This window comes from Drosophila willistoni (assembly GCF_018902025.1).
Source record: "Drosophila willistoni isolate 14030-0811.24 chromosome XL unlocalized genomic scaffold, UCI_dwil_1.1 Seg141, whole genome shotgun sequence".
NCBI classification, from domain to species: domain Eukaryota; kingdom Metazoa; phylum Arthropoda; class Insecta; order Diptera; family Drosophilidae; genus Drosophila; species Drosophila willistoni.
This window is the reverse complement of record NW_025814052.1, coordinates 1,056,179-1,077,434: the sequence shown is the minus strand read 5'-3', so window position 1 is coordinate 1,077,434 and position 21,256 is coordinate 1,056,179. Positions and strand designations below refer to the sequence as shown.

The 21,256-nt window shown below is 39.2% G+C and overlaps 5 protein-coding genes across 5 annotated transcripts in view; 2 read left to right on the top strand and 3 right to left on the bottom strand.

Moving 5' to 3' along the window:
- The first annotated feature begins 11 nt into the window (after positions 1-11).
- Positions 12-943, top strand: LOC6648975 (zinc finger protein 593 homolog). Its single transcript, XM_002071016.4, has 2 exons — positions 12-103; positions 178-943. The coding sequence occupies exon 2, from the start codon at positions 300-302 to the stop codon at positions 825-827; it is 528 nt and encodes a 175-aa protein (XP_002071052.1). The 5' UTR covers positions 12-103; positions 178-299; the 3' UTR covers positions 828-943.
- A 652-nt stretch (positions 944-1,595) lies between these two features.
- Positions 1,596-7,156, bottom strand: LOC6648974 (cell division cycle 7-related protein kinase). The gene is made up of 4 exons (XM_002071015.4): positions 6,739-7,156; positions 6,065-6,556; positions 5,502-5,724; positions 1,596-3,580 (listed from the first exon to the last, which is right to left on the bottom strand). Exons 2-4 carry the CDS (start codon positions 6,357-6,359, stop codon positions 1,813-1,815), a joined length of 2,286 nt encoding a protein of 761 aa, XP_002071051.3. The 5' UTR covers positions 6,360-6,556; positions 6,739-7,156; the 3' UTR covers positions 1,596-1,812.
- A 116-nt stretch (positions 7,157-7,272) lies between these two features.
- LOC6648972 (protein swallow) lies at positions 7,273-9,216 on the bottom strand. Its single transcript, XM_002071013.4, has 3 exons — positions 8,865-9,216; positions 7,952-8,812; positions 7,273-7,895 (listed from the first exon to the last, which is right to left on the bottom strand). Exons 1-3 carry the CDS (start codon positions 9,133-9,135, stop codon positions 7,438-7,440), a joined length of 1,590 nt encoding a protein of 529 aa, XP_002071049.2. The 5' UTR covers positions 9,136-9,216; the 3' UTR covers positions 7,273-7,437.
- A 289-nt stretch (positions 9,217-9,505) lies between these two features.
- LOC6648741 (calcyclin-binding protein) lies at positions 9,506-10,587 on the top strand. Its single transcript, XM_002071012.4, has 3 exons — positions 9,506-9,604; positions 9,672-9,847; positions 9,910-10,587. Exons 1-3 carry the CDS (start codon positions 9,590-9,592, stop codon positions 10,415-10,417), a joined length of 699 nt encoding a protein of 232 aa, XP_002071048.1. The 5' UTR covers positions 9,506-9,589; the 3' UTR covers positions 10,418-10,587.
- A 3,376-nt stretch (positions 10,588-13,963) lies between these two features.
- The window catches only part of LOC6648740 (GAS2-like protein pickled eggs), a 61,565-nt gene continuing 54,272 nt past the window's right edge, over positions 13,964-21,256 (bottom strand). Inside the window, exons 7-10 of the mRNA XM_002071011.4 lie at positions 18,940-19,047; positions 18,673-18,863; positions 16,291-16,979; positions 13,964-16,215 (exon numbers count right to left, since the gene is read on the bottom strand). Of these exons, the coding sequence (XP_002071047.2) occupies positions 15,011-16,215; positions 16,291-16,979; positions 18,673-18,863; positions 18,940-19,047 (2,193 nt within the window). The 3' untranslated portion in view covers positions 13,964-15,010. The remainder of the gene's footprint in view (positions 16,216-16,290; positions 16,980-18,672; positions 18,864-18,939; positions 19,048-21,256) is intronic.

Here is a 21,256-nt window from a genome sequence, read left to right as displayed (position 1 = left end):
TAACTGCATCTGGTCACACTGCAAATCATAGTTTTTTATTTTGGTAGTGCGTAGGAGATTCGGTACAAACTTTAATAATTCATTATAGTTTGCAACAATTCCGGTGAGTTTGAAACACAACAAATAGTCACATCTAGTGGGTCTCTATTATAGTTAATATTATTTGTATGTCTTTAGCTACCATCGAAAACAAAAAACAAAAACACGTGCTGCTAGCGGCAACAACAACGAAAAAGAAGAAGAAGCACATATTAAATCTTTTTGTTTTGCAACAAGTGTAAAGAACAACAAAATCCAAAATGGGTATGGTACAGAAACGCAAGAAGATGCACTACGGTGATACACATCTTCAGCGTCGCTGGCGTGTACGTAATCGTCGACGCGACTTGGATCAAATCGATACTGATTTGCAGACTCGCAGCGCCGAACTGATCAATCAGGGTGTTGATCTTGAAAAGCCTGGATTTGCGCAATTCTATTGTGTGCATTGTGCTAAATATTTTATCAATGACACTGCCCTGCAGGGCCATTTTCGCACAAAAGTTCATAAACGCCGCCTCAAAGCCCTGGAAACGGAGCCTTACAGCATTGAGGAGTCGGAACGTGCCGCTGGACGTGGCAGCTTCCAGAAGCCCAAGAAACGTGTAATGGAAACACAGCCCAGCAAAGAAGATGTCATTGCTGGTAAACGTATCAAAGTCGAGGAAGTCCCCAACAAGGAAGGCACAACGAATATGGCTCAGGATGATGATCAAGAAGAACTACCCAGCACATCTTCATCGTCAGCGAAACCGAAACGCAAGAGACCACAAAATATGGAAACCTAATTCTGAACAATATGAATATGTTTTTTAGCATTGGTTAATATTTTGTTTCTATTGTAGTTAATTAAGAAATTCTCTTCCGTCAGATTGAAAATATACATATAAATACTTGCAATCTATGGAAACTTGTACGCTCTCGTATGTCACTTTCTTTTTTTCTTTGACCAATTAATTGACCCCAAGTGCTGCCCGCAAATTAAGTAAAATCATTTCAATTTAATAGAAATATAATATATATATATATATATATTCTCTGCTTTGTTTCTTTTTTTTCCCAAAAATGTTTTATATTGTTGGTTCCAAATTTTGATATACATATTCAATATTTTTAGACTTGTATTTTCCATTTCGAAAGCTTTTTATATATATATATAAACTAGGCAACATAATATAATAGCAAAAATAAAAAAAAAATAAGGAAAAAATCGATTCACTCGACTAAGCAATTTTCTGTCTGTGCTGTCAGTAATAGTTTGACCGCTAATGTGTTACAGATTTCGTATGCTATATATATATGTATTCTAGTATTTATCACTTCACTTTTTGCTTAGAAAGTTAATGGAGTGAAAACTGATTGGATGTACATAAAATGTATATATAAATCTAAATTTTTGGTTGATTTTTCAATTTCTTGATATTTTTTGTTTGTTTTTTCTTTTTCTTTCTTCTTTCTTGTTTTTGTTGCTGAGTATAATGTAGAAAACATTCTTTTTTTTTTGTGTGTGTGGGGGGAGTAAAAAAAATGTTTTGAGTTTTGAGGTAAGTAGTAACTGGTATCCACTGCTCACTGGAAGTGCGAGGGAAAGGGAGATGATGCATGCGTGTGATCCTAGTGATGATGAAATGTTTTGATGGATTATTTTCTATGTACAACAGTTGCTGATGATATGATATGGAGGTAATCTATGTATGTATATACATGCTGTGCATCTCTGGATGATGATGATGAATCAATCAATGGCGATGCTACACTTGTGTGGGACTAGTTTCACAGTTTGTTGAGCGACGTTTGCAGCAGCTCGAATTTAACGGCATATTGTTGAGAGGATTGTTGTAGTTGTGATGGTGGTTGTTGCTGTTGTTGTTGTTGTTGTTGTTGCGGCAATTGCGGCTGCCATGTTGCATGGTGTTGTTGTTGTTGCTGCTGCTGCAGATGTATGCCTGCAGCAGCTCCTTTACTTTTTGGCACACGTCTGCGGGCCGCCGTTTGCCGGATAGGCGTGGACGGGGGCTGTGTAGCTCGACGTGGCGTCAATAATTCATGTTTTTGCTCCAGTTGCTGCTCCCGCTGCTGCTGATCATCGACAAAGAAGGCATGCTGCAATGCCTCTTCGGCAGTTATACGCTTATGTGGATTCACCTCAAGCAATCGCTGCAACAAATCATAAGCTGATGCCGGAAAACACTCGTACGGATCCAATGGCTCCGTCACGTAGTCACTCTCCTCGCACAGACAATTAAAGAAATACTGATCACAATTTTTGCAGACATCACATCGTCCTTCAGGCGATTCGTAGTGCCTCAATAGCTTGGGATCACTGAAGATGGCACGATGGCGAAAACGCAGGCACAAATTTCGCAAATTAAGCGGACGCGAACGCTGACTGAGTGTGACCATCCGTTCCAGTGCCACGGCTGTTTTCCGTATGGCCCGGTCGCCAAAAATGGTTACAATTTCGGCTAAAGCTATATAATCATTCGGTGCCTTGAAGAATGGATATACCGATGACATTATTGATAGAAAGATCACGCCAGCTGCCCAGATATCAACGGCCGTTGTCTGATCCGCATATTTAAGCAGCACCTCGGGAGGACGATAGCCTGGAGTGCCGGCTCTGGAGGCATGCACCTCTTTCTTCATTAGGCAGTTAATGCAAACCGAGGGATTGGCAAAGCAATAGCATTTTCCGTTGCCATTGGATGCTGATCCACCGCCCCCACCGCCGCCGGTTCCCGTTCCAGTTCCCGCTGTACCTGATGTCTGGCCACAACGGTTTGTATTGTATTTGGCCGCCACTTGGTGTGGCTGTGATGATGCTGGCTGTTGCTGCGGTTGATGCTGTTGCTGCTGCTCGGTACGAGGCAACGACTGCTGTGTTGATGGCGAAGGAGCCGCCAGTTGCTCATCAGGTCCAGCAGCATCGTGCGGCTGTACCTGGTGGTCTTTGGTTTGACATTCAGATGCAAATTGAGGATTTGCCATTATCTCATTCACTGGCTTCAATGGCATCTTACCTCCACCACCATCTTCGTTCAGCCTCATCCGTTTCACAGCACCACCCAATACAGCATCAGCCGAAGAAACAACACTTGATGGTGTTAGCTCCATTTCCATTGCTCGTCCACAATCTCTGGGTCTTTTGGTATTTACTCCATTTACAGTTCCACTTGCTGCTCCACCTGCTGATGGTTGCTGCTGCTGCTGCTGTGGCACAATTGCAGCCGCTGCTCCAGATGCTGCAGTACCCATCGTTGACAAGTTCACATGTTGGGCCAGCCCAAAATCCACAAGAAGAAATTCACGTCGCCGACGATTGTAGAGGAAATTACTTGGCTTAACATCCCGATGGATTATATTAAATTTGTGTACATGACGCAAGGCCACCAGCAGATTCCTCATATACAAGCGTATCTCCTGTACATCCATTTTGGTATAGAAATCATGGAAACGATCGTGCGGCATATAGGGCATAACAAAAGCCGCTGAAGCATCGCAGCGCATGCAACAATGTATGCCAACGACATTGTCGGTGCCACTGTAATAAAAAAAAAAAAAGAAAAACATAAATCGGAGAAACAAAATTAGAGCTATCTTTACTCAAAAGCCTCGTCGGCAGGATAATCTAATACGTAATAAATGAGGTATATATAAATGAGCAGTATTGAAAAGTATTTTGAAACAAAACAAGTTTTTGCTTATTTCGAATTCGGTTCTGCTGTGTAAAACTGTTTCAATTCGGAGTCGTTTCAGAATTCGAAAATAATATTTTATGAGGTTATTTTATCCAGCAAATTTGCATTTCATGTTAATGGGTTTTAGGAACTGGATTTTAAGATATCCATTTTCTTTATTCTAGATCTAAAATATTGTGTTGGCAGACCTTTAATGGGCTTTAAAACGTTTCATAGGTGTAAATTCTCTTACATGCATATTAAATGTTCTTTATATTAAAAACATTAATCAATAAATTAAATTCAGGTACTAATTTACAACAATTATAAGGGAATGTGAAAATATCAAAGTGCTGTTTGTTTTTGATTAACTATAGTCAGAGAGTCAGAGGGAATACGAAATTAAATACACGTAGCGCGTAAATAGTCTGTGTTATCAAGAAATGCTTTAATACTAGTTCACACCGTCTTCCTCCCTCCTCTACCACCTTTATATTCCATTCGCCCTCTTTGTTATCTACATGTATGTATGTTTAACATTACTTTTCTTACTGTGTTTGTCTCTCTTTCTGTCCATGTCGTGTTTCAATTCGATATCGTATAATCTCAACTATTGTTTTGGGTATACCCCCATGTAAACAACTAACAAATACACTGTCATAAACGCCCACTTTCACTCATCTGCCAGCAATCCACCCACCCACCTACCAACACCTCCTCTTCAAGGAACATACGTCATACAGAGCGACAGACAGCTAGACAGACAGAGAGAGAGACACAGAAATGAGCAATGAGAATTTGCCACCGAGCGGCCACTCAAGCAGGGACTAGTCATAATTATCATAGGTTGCCTGCCTGCTGCTGTTCTTGTTGTTGTTGGAGCTGTGACGCAATTGGGGAACGGAATTTGCGCAAATCGCTTGAATAGACACAGACACAAATAAGAAAGAAAGAGACAAGGAGAGACAGAGAGAGAGAGAGAGAGTGGTGATGGGTGAGCTAAAACCGGCCGGCTGGCCGACTAATGTCATACATGTATGTATGTACCTATGTACGTAGGTACACTTATATACATACATATGTACATACATATATATGTGATTTGGAGTGATGTGAAGAGCGACCAACCGGCAGACACCCACGCGCAAGCATTCTCTATTTAACACCCTGCTCCATCTACCTCACACATCTCTTTGCTATCCCTGTTACCTATTTCTCTCTTCCCCCCCTTATCATAACTGTGAAGCTCTCTGTGACTGAAATCTGCATGGCTATTGAATTAAATTCGATAACCTTGTACAAGGTAGTTTGAAGCAGTATTAAACGGGTTATAAGCGTCTTACGTCAAAATGCTAACGGAAACTTATCTAATCTTATATCACGATAATGTAAATGCTATCGATAACATGATGACGAAGCTCCACCCGCTCCTCTCGCCACTTCCTCTGAAGGATATGACAAAAGAGACACGAAGGACTGATTAAAGAGGGGAAAGAGCAAGTGAGAATGAGACAGAGTTGTACAACTGTAACTGGGCACGTGAATGGTGTGTGAAAGTGCAATAAACGTTCACATTCAAGCCGCCAACACAAATAAATTGCAATGACGTAAACGACGACAGCAAAGAGCGACGGCAAAGAAAAAAAAAAAACAAAAATTAAATAAAATAAAACGAAGACCCTACTATGCCGCCGACTGACGTCGCGTTTACGTTGTATCATGACGCAGGCGTAAAGACTAATTACAGATACATATATGAGAGAGAGTTAAAACGTTTATCCTTACCCCATTTTGGTCATGCATTGCAGCTCCTTCATTATACGATCCGGATGGCTGGTAGGTATATGATGTTTAATTGCAAATTTGCGACGCAGATTATCCGGCAGATTTGTTTCCCGTTTGAGAGTGGCTAATAGGACAGTGCTGAATGTGCCATTACCAATACGACTATGGACATCAAAAACCTGACCAATATCCGGTATCCTTTCTAATAAATCATTGATGGCCTCTGTGGGTAAAAGGAATGAAATAATCCCGAGTATGAATAGAGTATCTATTATCTACATATATCATATATTTTGTGTTTAAAAATAGCTGGACGCACATACACACACACACACACACACAGCTCTACCTGAAGTGTTTGTACGATTATATGTAGCTTGAATACATGATTTTCCAAATTCATATATGGGCAACAGAAATTTTTTAAGGATCACTTTTGCAATCTTTACGTATTTTTAGATTTTAAACTTGATTCACGTGATTTAGAGATCATGATTTTGGTCAACGCATAAGCGTATTTAAGTAACTATATTTAATTGAACAAGCTTTATAATGTGGTTTACCTTCGCTTTTGTTGCGGGGTTTAGATGTGGGCTTAATGGGCGTGCCAAATCCGATTACGGCGCCGCCGCAACCGCTACCAACCGCAGACGGTTCAATAGATGGCTGCTTAATTTCTTCCGGACCTGCACTTGGTCCATTATTGTTATAAATTGTATTATTATTATTGTTGTTGATGTTATTGTGCCATAAGGAATGGATTCCACTACTGCCGCTGGGATTCATAATAACTTTATCTGGCCTGGGACTGGAGTTGTATGATATTTTTCCTGCTTTACATTGTTGTTTACTGTTCATGTCCTGGCCTTTCCACAGCCTATGGGAGGAGCAGAGGTAGATTACGCTGTATGACGGGCAGGGGGAGTCTTTGTGTGATCCAACGAAAGTGGTGAATGTTGCTCATCGGTGTTGGTTGTTTAAAATTTTCGTCTGGATATGTGATATTTAGTTTGGCCAGAAGAACTGGATGCGATTTAGAAGTCCCAAATCGTTTCCTGCATATACAAAAATTTGGAAATCCGAAAATTAGAAAGTAATAATTTTTGATCCCACCCAAAACGAAAACAAAAAAAATTCTAAAATTAGAACTTAATTACGATTTTTTTTTCTTTTTATAATTCTGTTCCGATTTGATGTGGATACAAACGGCAGTTTAAAGGCAGTTTGCAATGCTTACTCTGATCCGATGTGGTCTGATCTAGACAGCATCTGCTGTTTCTCTGCTTGCGTCTCTCTCGGACGTTTGTCTGGCCACCGCCTCCTGCTCTTACTGCCGCTGCCGCTGTGATTCCTCACCCTTAACCCCTCGTGACGGCCGTCGTCGTCCCTTTGAATTGTGTGTTTTTGTGACGTTCGCAAAAAAAAAATGTTGCTTCGCTTTAAGGGCGACAGTTTTGTTTCGTGTCTAGTTGCTGTTGCTTACTGTTGCTTTGGACCGTTTGTCCTCTAACGCAGAATTTATTATCTAATTAGTTAATTAATTAAAATAAACAACAACAGCAGAAGCCAAAAATAAAACAAAAACACATAGAAAGCAGCAGCAACGAGAGTTTAGCACAGACAAGACATGGGCGGCTTTCGGTTTTGTGTTATTTTGTTGGTATTCCTCTGGCTGGGCTGTTTGGCAAGTTATCGATAATTGGTAGTTCCGGTGATGACACCAACACCCTACAAAGGGTGATATAAAAGTAATCGATTGGGCGGGATAATATTTGAGGAATTGAATTTTATATTCACAAAATGATTGATATACAGAAATTACAATAATTAACGAATAAATAATGCTCGAATATACAGATGGACGCAAAAAGAAATAAATAAAATAAATATATAGGAAATAAATAAATAAATATAGTATAAATCAATAAATAGATTATCACATATTGCGATTTCGACTCCGATTGTAGGTTTCATCATCCAGGAGAGGAAGGGACACTGTGTAAGTGACACTACTAGCATTGGCCGATTGATTGTGGGGGTCATGACACCGTGTACAGGGGCCAAAAAGACGCAATAGACGTGTGCCCAAAGATGGTTTTGACCGCATCAACGGAACACCTTGCGTGGATATTAAAGATTGATCCAACAAATTGGTATTCCGATCGCTATTGTTCGTCGTAGTGGCTCTTTTATTATTCTTGCCTGATGGATTGAGGGGCAATAGATTTGCCAGTTTAACGACACGATTATTGCCTTTATCGAAGAAATAGGTGCCTTCACAATTGCCTCCATAGAATGGTGAACGATCAATATCGATGGCTGAGTCGTTGCTACTTGGTTGGCTGCTCTCGGTGCGATTGGAGCTTCCTGGCCGTGAAGAAGAACCATGTGCAGCTGAAAGATCAATCATAAGTCTAATATAGGAATAAATTGGATTTAATCGCTAATACCATTGTTATTCACTTCGACGCTATCGTTGCTGAAATTCAAGGATAATGGCTGAATGTTCATCTTTCTTGGATTAGGATTGGCTGGTGCAACACTCAGCAGGGCAATCTCAATGGAACCAACACTGCTATCATATGTGAGATTATTCAAATGTAAATTCGGATGCGGAGTTACCACTGGCAAATCTGATAAATTTGATATTCGGGAGCTGCTGGATGAAGCTATTTCTAGATTTCGTTCAGTTTGTGTACTTCTTTCAATACCAGACAATGGATGATGAACCAATGATACCATTGAATGGCCGTGAATTTGTTGCCTTTTGAGTTTATCTTTGGAATTGGTTAGCTCATTTCGGATAATATCGAAATTTTTCCTTAGCATCATTGTCTCCATTGCTTTCTTATCGAATCGATCCTGTAGATAATTGCAATAGGATTGTAGGCGCTCCTTCTCGTTCTGCAATTGCGCTTTCTCATTCAGCATTTCTTCATTCTCGTTAACAAGACGCTCAAATTCAATAACATCGTGAATTTTCATGGCACTGCCAGTTGCCAGGGATTCATTTGATTTGTGCATTTCATCCCCATCGTCAAGGAAATTGCTGAGATTGACTATCCGTAAGGAATCCCGTACGGGATTCGAATTTGTGGGTGTTAAAGTTTCAGGCATTGAGCTATGATGTTGAATTTTATTGGATGAACTGCGTCGTTGTTGATCCTGTTTATCGATATCGGATATATATTTTGCCACTTTGCTGGTCACATGAGCATAACGACGTTTGGTATATACCGAATGGATGTCCTGAAACGATTTGGATTTGCTGCTATGCCCATTGCCCAATTGGGGATTCGTTTTGCCATTATCTAAAATAGAATATGCGTATAATGCGTGAAGTAAGAGCTTACTTTAACCTACCAATGTTTGTGGGATTTCCTTCATCATCATACTGATCATCATCTTGGTCCAATCCTACGGGATCACTTACACATGTCTTTGCACTTTTATTGGGCTCATCGAAGGAATTCTCTTCAGAGCAATCGTTAAAAAAAAATGGCGGAGCATTACGCTCAAATGCCTCCGGCTGATGATGTTCTTTAAAATCCTGTTGAAAGTGCCGCTTGGGGACATGCGGACTTAACTGGTCAAATAACTCATCAGCTGGAAAACTTTCATCGTCCAGGCTCATACTTTTTTACTTATTTAACAGATATATATTTAACAGAACAAAAAAAACAATAATTTAACATCCAAACGACACGACGAAAATTGAGATAATAAAGAATACCACAAGAAATATATAATTTGAGAAAATCCGTTATTTTAGAGCTTTTATTAATCGAATAGTTTAATCAATGATGTTTATTTATTTTATTAGCAAAAAGAATATTTATAAATTATATATAAAAGTATTTAAACTATATATATTTAAAAAACGTATTGATAAATTTTTAATATTTTTATATTTATTAAATACAATTAAATAGTAAAGTTTAAGGGCAACCCTAGTAATCGATATTTGCTTGTCATCATTTGATAAATGTCAATCGATTAGTTTCCCATCCCTAAGGCGCCGGCGTCAGAAGCATAAAAAAGAAATAAACTGCTCGAAATTTCTATATAAAACTTAATTGTTGCTAAATATGTCCGTAGAAGAGGTGAGTTACATTTAAGAATGTTATCGCATTGCCAGTTTCCTAACTTTAATTACATTTTGGTGACAAGCTTAAATCCATTGAGGCTGAATTTGCTGCACTGCTGGAACAGGCGAAAAGTGCGCGTGTTAAAGGCGTTCTCACCCAGGCCAAAGCAGAGGTAGAACGTGAAATTGTCAATTTAGAGATTAAGGCTCGTCTGGCCGCTGAGCGTCAAGCAGGTGGCTCTACTCAACAAGCCAAGAGGTTAGTTCTTTCTTATTAAATTGCGTCATTCCCTTGTATATTGTATTGTCCCCTGTGGTCAGATATCTACACGAGCTCACCGACTATGGCTGGGATCAGAGTCCCAAATTTGTAAAACTTTTCATCACATTAAATGGCGTTCAAAACTGCACCGAAGACGCCGTCACTGTCAACTACACTCCTTCATCATTGCAACTCTACGTAAGGGACTTAAATGGTAAAGATTTTGGCATCACTGTTAACAACTTGCTGCATACCATTGATGTGGAGAAGAGTTATCGCAAGATCAAAACCGATATGGTGGCCATTTATTTGAAAAAGGCCCAAGAGGGCCAAAACTGGGACGTTCTGACTGCCATACAGAAGCGTCTTAAACAGAAACAGGATAGTGAAATGTCCAAGAGCGGCGATAATCCTGAATCAGAATTGGTCAACATAATGAAGAAAATGTACAACGAAGGCGATTCAAAGACAAAGCAAATGATTGCCAAGGCCTGGACTGAAGGTCAGGAGAAGGCTAAATTTGGCAAGGAATTTGGCGGTGGTCTTGGCGACTTGGGTGATCTTTAAATGGAGCCATCGTCAGTTATATGCATATATATATACATATATATTATTATATTTATATGTGTATATATGTGCATGTGAATATATATAGTAGATTATAAAGTTTGTACTAGATTCTAGGCTCAAAAGTGCAAAACTTATGCGCTGTAATAAAGTCTTTAAAAGAATGTAAACAAGGGATTGCTTTGTCCATTTGGAAACAGAATGTTTTTGGTCGGATTGAAATTTCTTTTCATCTGGCATCCACATATGCTATTTGCTCTTGGAGAGCTGAGATACTAATTGTGTAGCATACTTCTTGGGTGGAAATTAAATCTTGTAAAACAGCAAAACTTTGTCGAAAACAAAGAAAATTGGCTATAAATCTTGATCATTTCGTGAACTTTCTTCGATTATGCTACATAATTAACAAATGTTGATCCTTTAAAATTGTGCAAAAAGCTAGGATAAAGCAGAAAAGTACATTTATGTTAGCCGTTTCTTTCACGATGTCCTCTTGTTAAATTAAACTCCTGTTTCATTAGATTGCAGATCGGATACGTATCCGAACTGCGTAGACATTGCAGTGGACTCATTCTATTGCAAAATATACTTGGATGACTGGGCCTTATTATGACTCAATGTGCACTTGTCTCTAGACAATTTATTTCGACGACATGTTCCATGGTCCAGGTATTTTGTGGATGGGAGACGTCCGACGATTTGCCCCCACCAACGGAGGCTTGTTTGCCATGTAGCATTACCAGGCACAGGTGCACACAAACGAGGCGTGTCGAAGGCGCTGGCAGTCACAGCTGCCACAAGCGATAGATGGAGACATGTCGGACATGTTAACTAATTAGATGAGTGAAACTACATTTTGTCTACTTCAAATTTAAATTTGTTTAGAAAAACATATTCCGGAAATTATGTTACAAGGAGTTTATATTTTTACAGCCGTTTTTGGACATTTCGGCCAATAGTTTATGTAAATATATACATATGTATGGATTTCGAACATTTTAAGGCTTTGAGTTAAGCAATAGAATTGTTTAACTTAAATTGTTTGACTTAATCAGTTGTTTTGCCAATTCTTGAGCTATTGATATGATTATACCATACACCCATAGGGTGAAATGGTATATTAAAGTCGCCAAAATGTATGTAACAGGCAGAAGGAAGCATCTCCGTCCCCACAAAGTATATATATTCTTGATCAGGATCAACAACCGAGTCGATCTAGCCATGTCCGTCTGTCCGTCTGTCCGTATGAACACCTAGATCTCGGAGACTGTAAGAGCTAGAGCCACCAAATTTGGTATGTAGACTCGTGTAGTATGTGGAGTGATCAAGTTTATTTCAAATTTTTGCCACGCCCCTTTCCGCCCCCGCAATTTAAAAAAAGCGTTTATCTCAAAAACTATTAGAGCTAGAGACACCATATTTAGTATGTATATTTGCTTAGTAAATGCACACATTTTGTATGTATAAAAATTTTGCAACGCTCTTTTGCGCCCCCGTAATTTGAAAAACTTGATTATCTCCCGTATTTTTTTACCTTATGCAATCAAATTTGGCACACTTAAATTTAATACTAATATCTAGCAAACTACCAAATTTGATCAAAATCGGACAAAAAACAGTTGAGTTATGCATATAAACGTTTTTCCATAAGGCCGGAGTTGGCCGTTGGCTGGTGGGGGCGCTATGGTGCTCGTATGATTGAGTGAGCGAGATACTAAGATATGCTTGTAAGAAGCATGTGAAAATGCATTTGTTTAATAAAGTTGAAATATTTGCTTTACTGGTGTATGGTATACCTAAGTCGGCGAGACGACTTACTTACTTCATTTTATAATAGTTTTAAGCTTCTATCTATGGTATTCAGCACACTTGTCCTATAGGTCGTCTATAATATTTGACAAATAGATCAAATGAATGAGATAGCAGCAATCTTCATCATTTACCTATTCCTATAATGTCAGTCAGTCATGTAGATGGTAGAAAGAGTAGATTAGATAGTGATCAAATTTAGGGATCGATAATTATAAAACAATAAAAATGCACATTATAAGGATGAATTGTTTTTATAGGTTTTTCTTTTTATTCTGTTTTTTTTTTTTTACTTTACTTTTCTTGTGTTGTATATAGGTTTAAATATATGTATGTTTGCTTTAATATTAATTAAATTCTTGTGATTAAAATCAATTAATGTTTTTCTTGTTTGTTTTTATTGCTGACATTGCCATTTGCTGTTGCTCTTTATTTTGTTTTTATTTTTATTATAGTTTGAATACAATTTTCGTTAATTTTTGTATTTGTATTTAAAATACATTTTATATGTTTTGTTTTTGCTTTTTGTTTTTTTCTCTTTGTAATATTATTAGAAATAAATTGGATATTAGGTTTATAGGTTAATCATGATTTATTAATTTAAACCATTCGGTCTTCCGGTTTCATATTGAATTGGTATCTGAAAGATACACAAACTATCTAACAACCCGTTGTGTGTATGTGTGTGTAAGTGTATGTGTGTGTGTATATGTGTTTATAAACAATTAAATTGTCATTTTTGCTTGTTAAACAATAAAAATTTTTATATGACTTTTCTTTTTTTTTCTATATAATTAACGATTCGATTTAATTGGTACCAATATGTATATATGAAAATCATTTGGTTTACATTACTACAACTTTATATATAGGTTATTGGGGGATATACATATATGTATATAGGTACTATAAACTGAAGAGTAAGGCCGATTTTAAATGAAACAAGATCTATATATGCATATAGTAAAACAAAAAAAATGAACTGAAAGGAATTTTTTATTTTTGTAAATCAATTGTGAAATTTAAACTATTGTACAAAAACTCCGAATCGTTTAGTAACATTTGTTCGGAACTATGTGACGAAAATGATTTTGGAATCGCATTAAAAAAGATTTACAGATATTTCCATTACTTAACATACTAAGATAGTAAATCTGTAAAAAAAAAAAAAATCAATTATAGCTAGATCAAAGCGAATATATCTTGCAAATCTATACAGAGATTTCTGAATGGATTTGTCGGGGGATTAGACACAGATTATTACAATATCAAATTAGCTAAATATGCTTCTCACCTACTGAAAGCTATATATGTAGTTTAAACTTGTTTGTTTTTTTTTGATTTTGTGACCTTGATCCAGTTTTGGTTTTCGTATATGTGTATGTATATATGTAGGTATGTAATATACTTGTGTATATAATTAGTGTGTGTATGTGTATTGGTTGTGTCGAGTTGTTGTTGCTTTTGTTGTTGTTGTTTTTGGGGTTTACAATTGACTAAAACTTTTCAAAACTCAAAAGCACCAACAAAAATCAAAAAAAAAAAAAAAAAACAAAACAAAAAAACAGAAACAATGAAAAATGAAACGAAACAATTTGTTTTATATTTCGTTCGCTTCCGTTTCCGTTTCTGTTCCATTTCATTTCTCTTTCTATTAGATCCTAGCTATATGTATATATACTTATTATTATTATGTATATATCCATGTGTATGTATGTATGTGTGTTTGTGTGTGTATGTGTATATAAAAATCGAGTTTAATTTTTTAATTTAAAAGCTTTTGATTTTACACATTCATTGCTTGCGTACAAAAATAAATTCTTTCCTTTACCTTTTTCTCTCTACATAATATATTGAAATTTGGAAAATTCTTTTACACACCACACAAAGGCAGAGAAATACAGAAATATAGAGACAGAGAGAGAGAGAGAGATAGTGGAGAGAAAGAATGGGTAAAAATCTACTTAGATCTGTTTTTGTTATGTTTTTTTTTAATTTATTTTGTTTTTAAAAATTTCTAGAAAACTATTCAATTTTCTCTAAAAACAATGAAAAATCCAAAATTCCAAAACGGAGAGGGAGGGAGGGGAATAAACCGCCAATAAATTAGTCTCAATTTTTTCCAGTTTTCTATTTTTCTAAAAGTTATTTTTTTTTGGGATTGTAAAAGTTTTTTTTTTCTCCCAGATCCAGATGAACAAGCAAAGAGAGAGTGAAAGTATTAGCAAGAGATGAGCTTCAGAGGATATATAGAGAAAGAGAGAGAGAGAGAAAGAGAGAGAGAGGGAATATACTTGAAAAGGATATGCTGGATTTGAATATACATATATCTCTAAATATATAGTACTTATATATATATGGGTGCTGACTGGTTATAACTCTGGATCTGGAGATACTTCTGATGCTGTTCCTATGAGGCAGTTCGAATTTCAATGTTACATGTTAATTATATGTAGTTTTCTTTTTTGTTGTTGTATTTGTAAATTTTTTGGAACGGTTAGCCGAGCGGTATCGGTTTTCGGTTCGGTTCGGTTCGGTTCGGTGCAATTGGCTAATCCCCATAATACATTTCATTCTCTTAATCATTATCATAATCATCATCATATCCAGCATTTTTAACAATTCCATCTCGGCTTTAACATTAACTTAATTCACTATGTATAAACCCACAACCCGCTGTCTGCTGTCCCCTGCCCGCTGCCCGCTTCGCGCTTCTCGCTGTTTTGGTTTTCAGAAAACACTCGGAAGATAGTTAACCTTGACGCTTGGCGTCTTCTGGCGCCGTTAATAAAGCTCTGTATGATGACGCACTGGCGCCGGTATCTTTGACATGCCACGCTCCCGACGTGGAGAGACAACAGCCGCTGCTGCTGCTGCTGCTGCTGCAGATGATGTTGCTCCTCCTGCAATTGCTATAGTTGTCGAATGATTGCTACTACCACAAGAGCTGGCCGCTGAACTTCGCTTCGAACGTGCCTTGGCCGGCGGTGAACAACTCTCCGATCTCTCTAGATTGCCATTACTATGGACCCAGGCTGTGGTAAAATCCTCATAGACGGGTGTCTTCTTGCCATTGGCATTTGGTTTTTGGGCCTGATTGCCGGCTGCATATTGTGAGAGAAGAGTTTTCATTTTCTCCAGTATCTGGGCATCGTTCTTGGCACTGCTGGCCGCCTCCAAGAGCTGTTGGGCCAGCGGCGATGAGGCATGATTCTTGACTGGCGATGTGGTCAATGAGCTGGTGCATCCGCGCACTCGTCGGCCATTGCTGTCGTAGAGTATTTGCGAGGATCGACCCTTCGAGGCACGCTCAAAGGGCGCAGCCGACGACGATGAGTGCGTGGGAGCGGCAAATGTGTCAGCATTGATAATCGGACGCTTTTTGGTGGTCGGCGTCCGTCCACTCCATGTGTTGGTCACATCCCTGACCATGGGCAATTGAGTGCCCTTGGTACGTGGCGGCGGAGTGGGCCCATTCGAGGGGGGTCGCCTAACGGAACGATAGACGGGTTGCTTGCGACTAAATGTTGTGGGTAGACCAGATCGTGTGCTCAAATCTTGAAGACTTCCTCCCCCTCCACCGCATGTGCTATTGTCAATGCTACGGCGTCGCTGGGCAAGAGGCGAACGTGGTATTTTGCTATTCCCGGCAGACACTGTTTGGCCACTGGTCTTGGCCACATCCACAGTGATGGCATCGTCCGTAATATAGATGCCGGAACGCTCGAATTTATCATCCAACATTTCCATGGGCTTGGGTAGTGCCAAAATGGCGGGCAATGATTGGGGACCATCACAGACAGAGTAATCGCCATCAATATCTTGGGACACTGGCATAGTCACTTGTTTTTGTTTTTGTTGTTGTTGTTGCTGCTGCTCCTCTTCCTCCTCCAATATATCGGCCACTTCAATTTTGTCCTCTGTCTCCGTTTCGATGGGCTCCTCTGTGGGTGAGATTTGCGAATCGCTGGATGTTTGATCAAGACGCACTGCAAAGAATTCAGAATATATCAATTGATAAGCTCCAAGAAAGAGAAAGTCGAGTCGTTGAGGTGAACACTTACCATTACTTTCAGCATCTTCTATGGAGGCCTGACTGTGCAGGGATTCACGTTTCTGGGCATTGGCCTGTATGACGCCCAAACTGCGATATCCCTCATCGCTAATCTCGCTGCCATTATCGCTGATATTTTCGAATTTGGTCGAATTGTTCTGTTCGCCGCCATTGGATACCGTTTGCTGCTGCTGATTGGCTATCCCATTATTACCCGAAGCTGTCTCTGCTTCAGTGTCAATCAATCCCATGGTCATGGGCAGAGATTTGGGTCCACTGCTATAGGATTCGAATGAGCTCTGCTTCTTGCGCATATCAATCAAGCGACGTGGACTTGGCGACATAGATCGCCGAGTCAAGCTGGGTGATCCCAGCAATTGCTGATTGCCATTCCCATTGCCGTTTGTCAAGGGATCTGATCCTGATCCTGATCCTGATGCAGTTGCCGTCGTCTGATTGTGGAACTTACGCTGCGGTGTGGGACTGCGGCTGCGATACTTTGCCGAGACAGAGGGTGATACAGAGGCTGAGGCTGAAACTGAGGCAATGGCAGCAGGTGCCAATGGATGACTGGGTGACAAACTATTACTCTGGCCATTCACTGTGGCTGGTAAAGATGCTGACGCTGACGTCGGAGATGGCATGGAAGATGGTCCATTGCTGAATTGTGTGAAAATGCGTCGAGCTGCCGGTGGCGATCTGTAATAGAGGAAACCATAAAGCCATACAGAACTCATATACCGATTTTCTATAGAAATAAAAGTTAAAACGTGGACAATTCTGAGATGATATATGAAAGAACTCCATATATTTCAGTCATTATTTACATTGATCAGACTGAGGAACCTCGCACGAAGCGCCCTAGTGATTAAAAACTGCTACTCTACTACATGCAATTTCATCAAAAGGGGCCCCCTACCTTGAGGGCCACCGGGCATTTGCCCGGTTGACGGTGGGCCAGTCGGAGCCTGCCTAGAGATATTTTGTTCATCTTTTTTGCTACTGTTTGTGGCCACTCAAAATCAATTATTGCAAATTTTTTGTGGCATACTTCTGGGGTGTATCGTCTGCTTTAAAAGTTAATCTAAAATTTCTTAATTTCCTTTCAACTATTATTAAAACCAAAGTGAAATGTAACTGTGTATGACGAAAGCAAGAAAAAACAGTTTTAGTTGTTTGTTTTAAATGTTAAGATGAAGTAGATTATAAACCAGAAAACAAATAAAATGTATAAATTTTTGCCCGTTTCTATAATTAGTTAAAATTTTTCCAATATAAGAGTTTTGAATGGGTCGCAGATAAGCAGATTAAGTCAGTCTTTTCTTCACTATGTCATATGTGAAATTAGTATAAAATTTATCGAATTTTACTACCCTAATATGTATGTACATATATGCTATTGACTTTTATCAGTCTACAAAATTTCACGAAAATCTATTAGGCAATAGCCAAGTTATATGTTTAAACAGTTTTTAGTGTCAAAAGAATTTAATATTCATATCAATGTGATCTTATGAATTCGAAATAGCTTTCTCACTTGGGGCATGGGTATGACGAAATTAGAGCGCTGACTTACTCAATTATTATGTTAGTTCTAAAACAAAAATTTGCATTAGAAATTTGAAATTGTCATTTAAAATATGTGACTTATATGATGTAGGATAACCCAAGTTCTTGTACAGGAAAGATAATTGATCCAATCGAAAAATGTGCATCCCCCTTGGATGCGTCCCTGCCTTGTGGCGGTAAAGCCTAGAAAAAAAAACTTGTGATTTTCTACGAGTTGGACGTCAGTTCTTGTCCGAATTTCCAAAGTTTAATTTTGTGACAAGATTTGCGTTTCTATTACTATTCCAAAATGTGTCACATATACCATGAGATGGTTTCATTGTATTTGGTCACTCAAATCTGTGTGTGTGTGTGTGTGTGTGTGTGTGTGCGTGTGTATATAGAAGTAAAGGATTAACATTGCCATTATAAAAATCCAGCATTGTCGCCTACTCAAGCTTAATGGTGCCTGGCGCTGAGTGTCGTCCCCTTGCCCCATCGTCACCATCCCATCGTTTCCATTGAAACGTACTGGAGACGTGTTTTAGTTTTAGGTATTTGTTTTTTGTTTCTGTTTTAATTTTTTCTGTAAGCTGAGAGTTGAGTGCGTTAAGCACCTTTAAGCGCATGCAATCTGGGTAAAACGCAAACTAGAAACATGTCATTATCGAGTCCTCTATGCCAGGCAATTAGCGAGAAGCGATAACAACTTAATGCATGGCCCATAATCGTAATGGGGCGTTGATTTTTAATTGCAGTCAGTCTCACTCAATCTGGTTGTGGAAATGGAAATGAAACTGCCATCTACCTCATCCTTCTACCTTCCTCACACTCTTTCACTCACCTTTCGAATATCACCTGAGCCTTATGCAGCTCAATGCCATTTGATGAATTGGTTGAATTCCGCGGTATGAGACGTGCAGCCACCGAACTCCGATGCTGGGCCCGACAACGACACGGATCGTGTTTATCCAAATAATGTGACAATGTATCCCATCCGCCGCCAACACGAACCATTACATGAGAGCGCAATATCTATAGAAGAAGAATATTGAAAAATCAAATCCAACCCTAAGAATATTAGCTAATCTCTTTAAAAGTTTGTACTAACCCGCACAAAGATGAGGACTTTGGTATCGCCAATGCGATATTTACCCTCCGAGACGCGCACCATTGGGAACTGTGAGGGACATGTGCATTTTTCCACCAAATCTCTGACCTGGAAAGACGAAAGAAACCAAAGAAATTAATTAAATACAGTTGGTAACAAAAGCATAGAGTATGTATCTGGTCCCTTTTTGTCAAGTTGCATAATATTGACCCCGGACTATGGCTACTCGATTTTGGCGGCATCATCATCATCTCCATCTCGACTGAATTCAACTCAACTCAACTTAACTGAACTGAACTCCAGGCAAGCATTATTAAACCCAACGAGCTTTAGAGCATCGGGGTCACCATAGTTTTCACTGCATAAATTCACGCGCTGCCATTGTCCGAACAAATGATCAAACAAATGAGCAAAAAGGAGAAAAAAGCACAACAACAACAAAAACAAAGACCCAACAACAACAACAACAACAGCAGCAGCAGCAGCAGAAAAAAGTAATTTTGGTAAGAAAGAAATGAAATAAAATGATCAAAAGAATATAACAAATTTTGTATACCCTAAAATGGTCATGGAAAATTCGCAAAGAGATCACTTTAAAGATATTAATTCGTTAGGTAATCATATATTTTGTGTTATATGGAAAAAATGAAGCAGATCTTTCATATAAATTTGTCTTGTAAAATGGCATTTAAGACGAAACAAATTGGCATTTGTAATTCGTTTATAGTTTTATAGTTGTTTTTTTTTTTTTTTCGTAAGACGTAAATTTTGATTTTGTTCTCTTGTATAACAATCAACAATCGATTAATAATAATCGCTTACAATTGATAACAGACAACAAAATCACTACGAATTCGCCATTTCAGTTCACTTTAAAACCTTGAAACGGTAAGAAGAGTGTCTTATGATCGGTTTGGTCAAATCCTTAAACACTCTCCACTCACAACGTATGCCTCTGCTGCTCCTCTGTCTGTTCAACTGTCCAAGTGTCCAGAGGCAGACAAATAAATGACGACTTGGCCTGGCTTTGTGACTATGTCTGGAGTTACCGATTGCTACTGTGTTGTCGGCTAGCTGGCTGCCTGGCTGGCTGGCTGGCTAACTAACAAAACTGCCAGGCACACAGGCAGGCAGACAGACAGACAGACAGACCGTCAGTTAGATAGGCATAGAAGGGGGTGGGATGATGTAGGAGATTGCGAATGGGAAGTGGAAATGGTTTACTCTATAGAGACTGGAGTTCGAGGGGACGACCAGAGAGTTAGACAAACGCATTTGCACCTTTGAACTTTTCTTTCTTTTCCTTTTGACGGTACATGGAGCAGCAGCAGCAGCAGCAGCAACGGCGGCAGCCAAACTAACTAACCACTTCAAGTTGGCAGCTGGGAACTAGGAACATTGAATGCGTTTTTAGGTGGAGCTTAAAATTGCACATCAGCACCCCTCCACCCCCTTCTCATCTCTCACTCTCTCTAGACATGATGACAATAAATCTTAGTGGGTGAACTCAAGAGAGGGTGGGCGCGGGGGTTTTTACGATCTTACCGATCAGCAGCAATCGACCGATCGGCGTGACTGTAAATGCAACGCATACGAGATTAGCTTGGCGCTGACACAATGCTGATGTCCATGTCCATGTCCATGTCGATGTCGATGTAGATGGCGATGGCGATGGCGATGGCAATGGTGGTGATCCTAGCCTCACCATAAATCGCATGCCAAAGCCAAACGATGCGGACGTGCCAAAAGCTTTCATTTGGGAGTCAGTCGAGCATCGTTCGGTGGTTCGGTTCGAGCAAACAGGCAACAGCGACAAATGATCGTGGCTGGTTTTTTTTTTTTTTTTGTTTTTCTGTTTGCTGCCGTGGTGGCACATCATTTGATTTTCGACAAGTTGTTGAGGCTATTTGCTGATTTGGCGGCAGCAGCCACATCCACAGCAGAAGCTGCCACACACACACAAAGAGACACACAAAATATCGGAATTTGGTGGGGCAAATTTTTCGGGTAAACGGCAAGGGGCGATGGGAAGGGGGAGGACATTGCCTACCGGGTCAACAGCAGCAACAATCTGCTGACAATGTTTCAGTCAGCATGTGGCTGGCCAAGACCAACTATTTATCCATCTATCCAGTCATCCATCCAACCAACCAACCAACCAACCAACCAACCATCCATCGATCCATCTATATACCAAGTCAGTCGATTGTCGATTATTGTTGCCCAGCGGCGTGAGGAAATGTTTGCATGGCTTTCATTAGTTTTTTTTTTGTTTTCTTTTTTGGTTTTGGTTTTCCCTGTTAATGCCTGCCTCTGT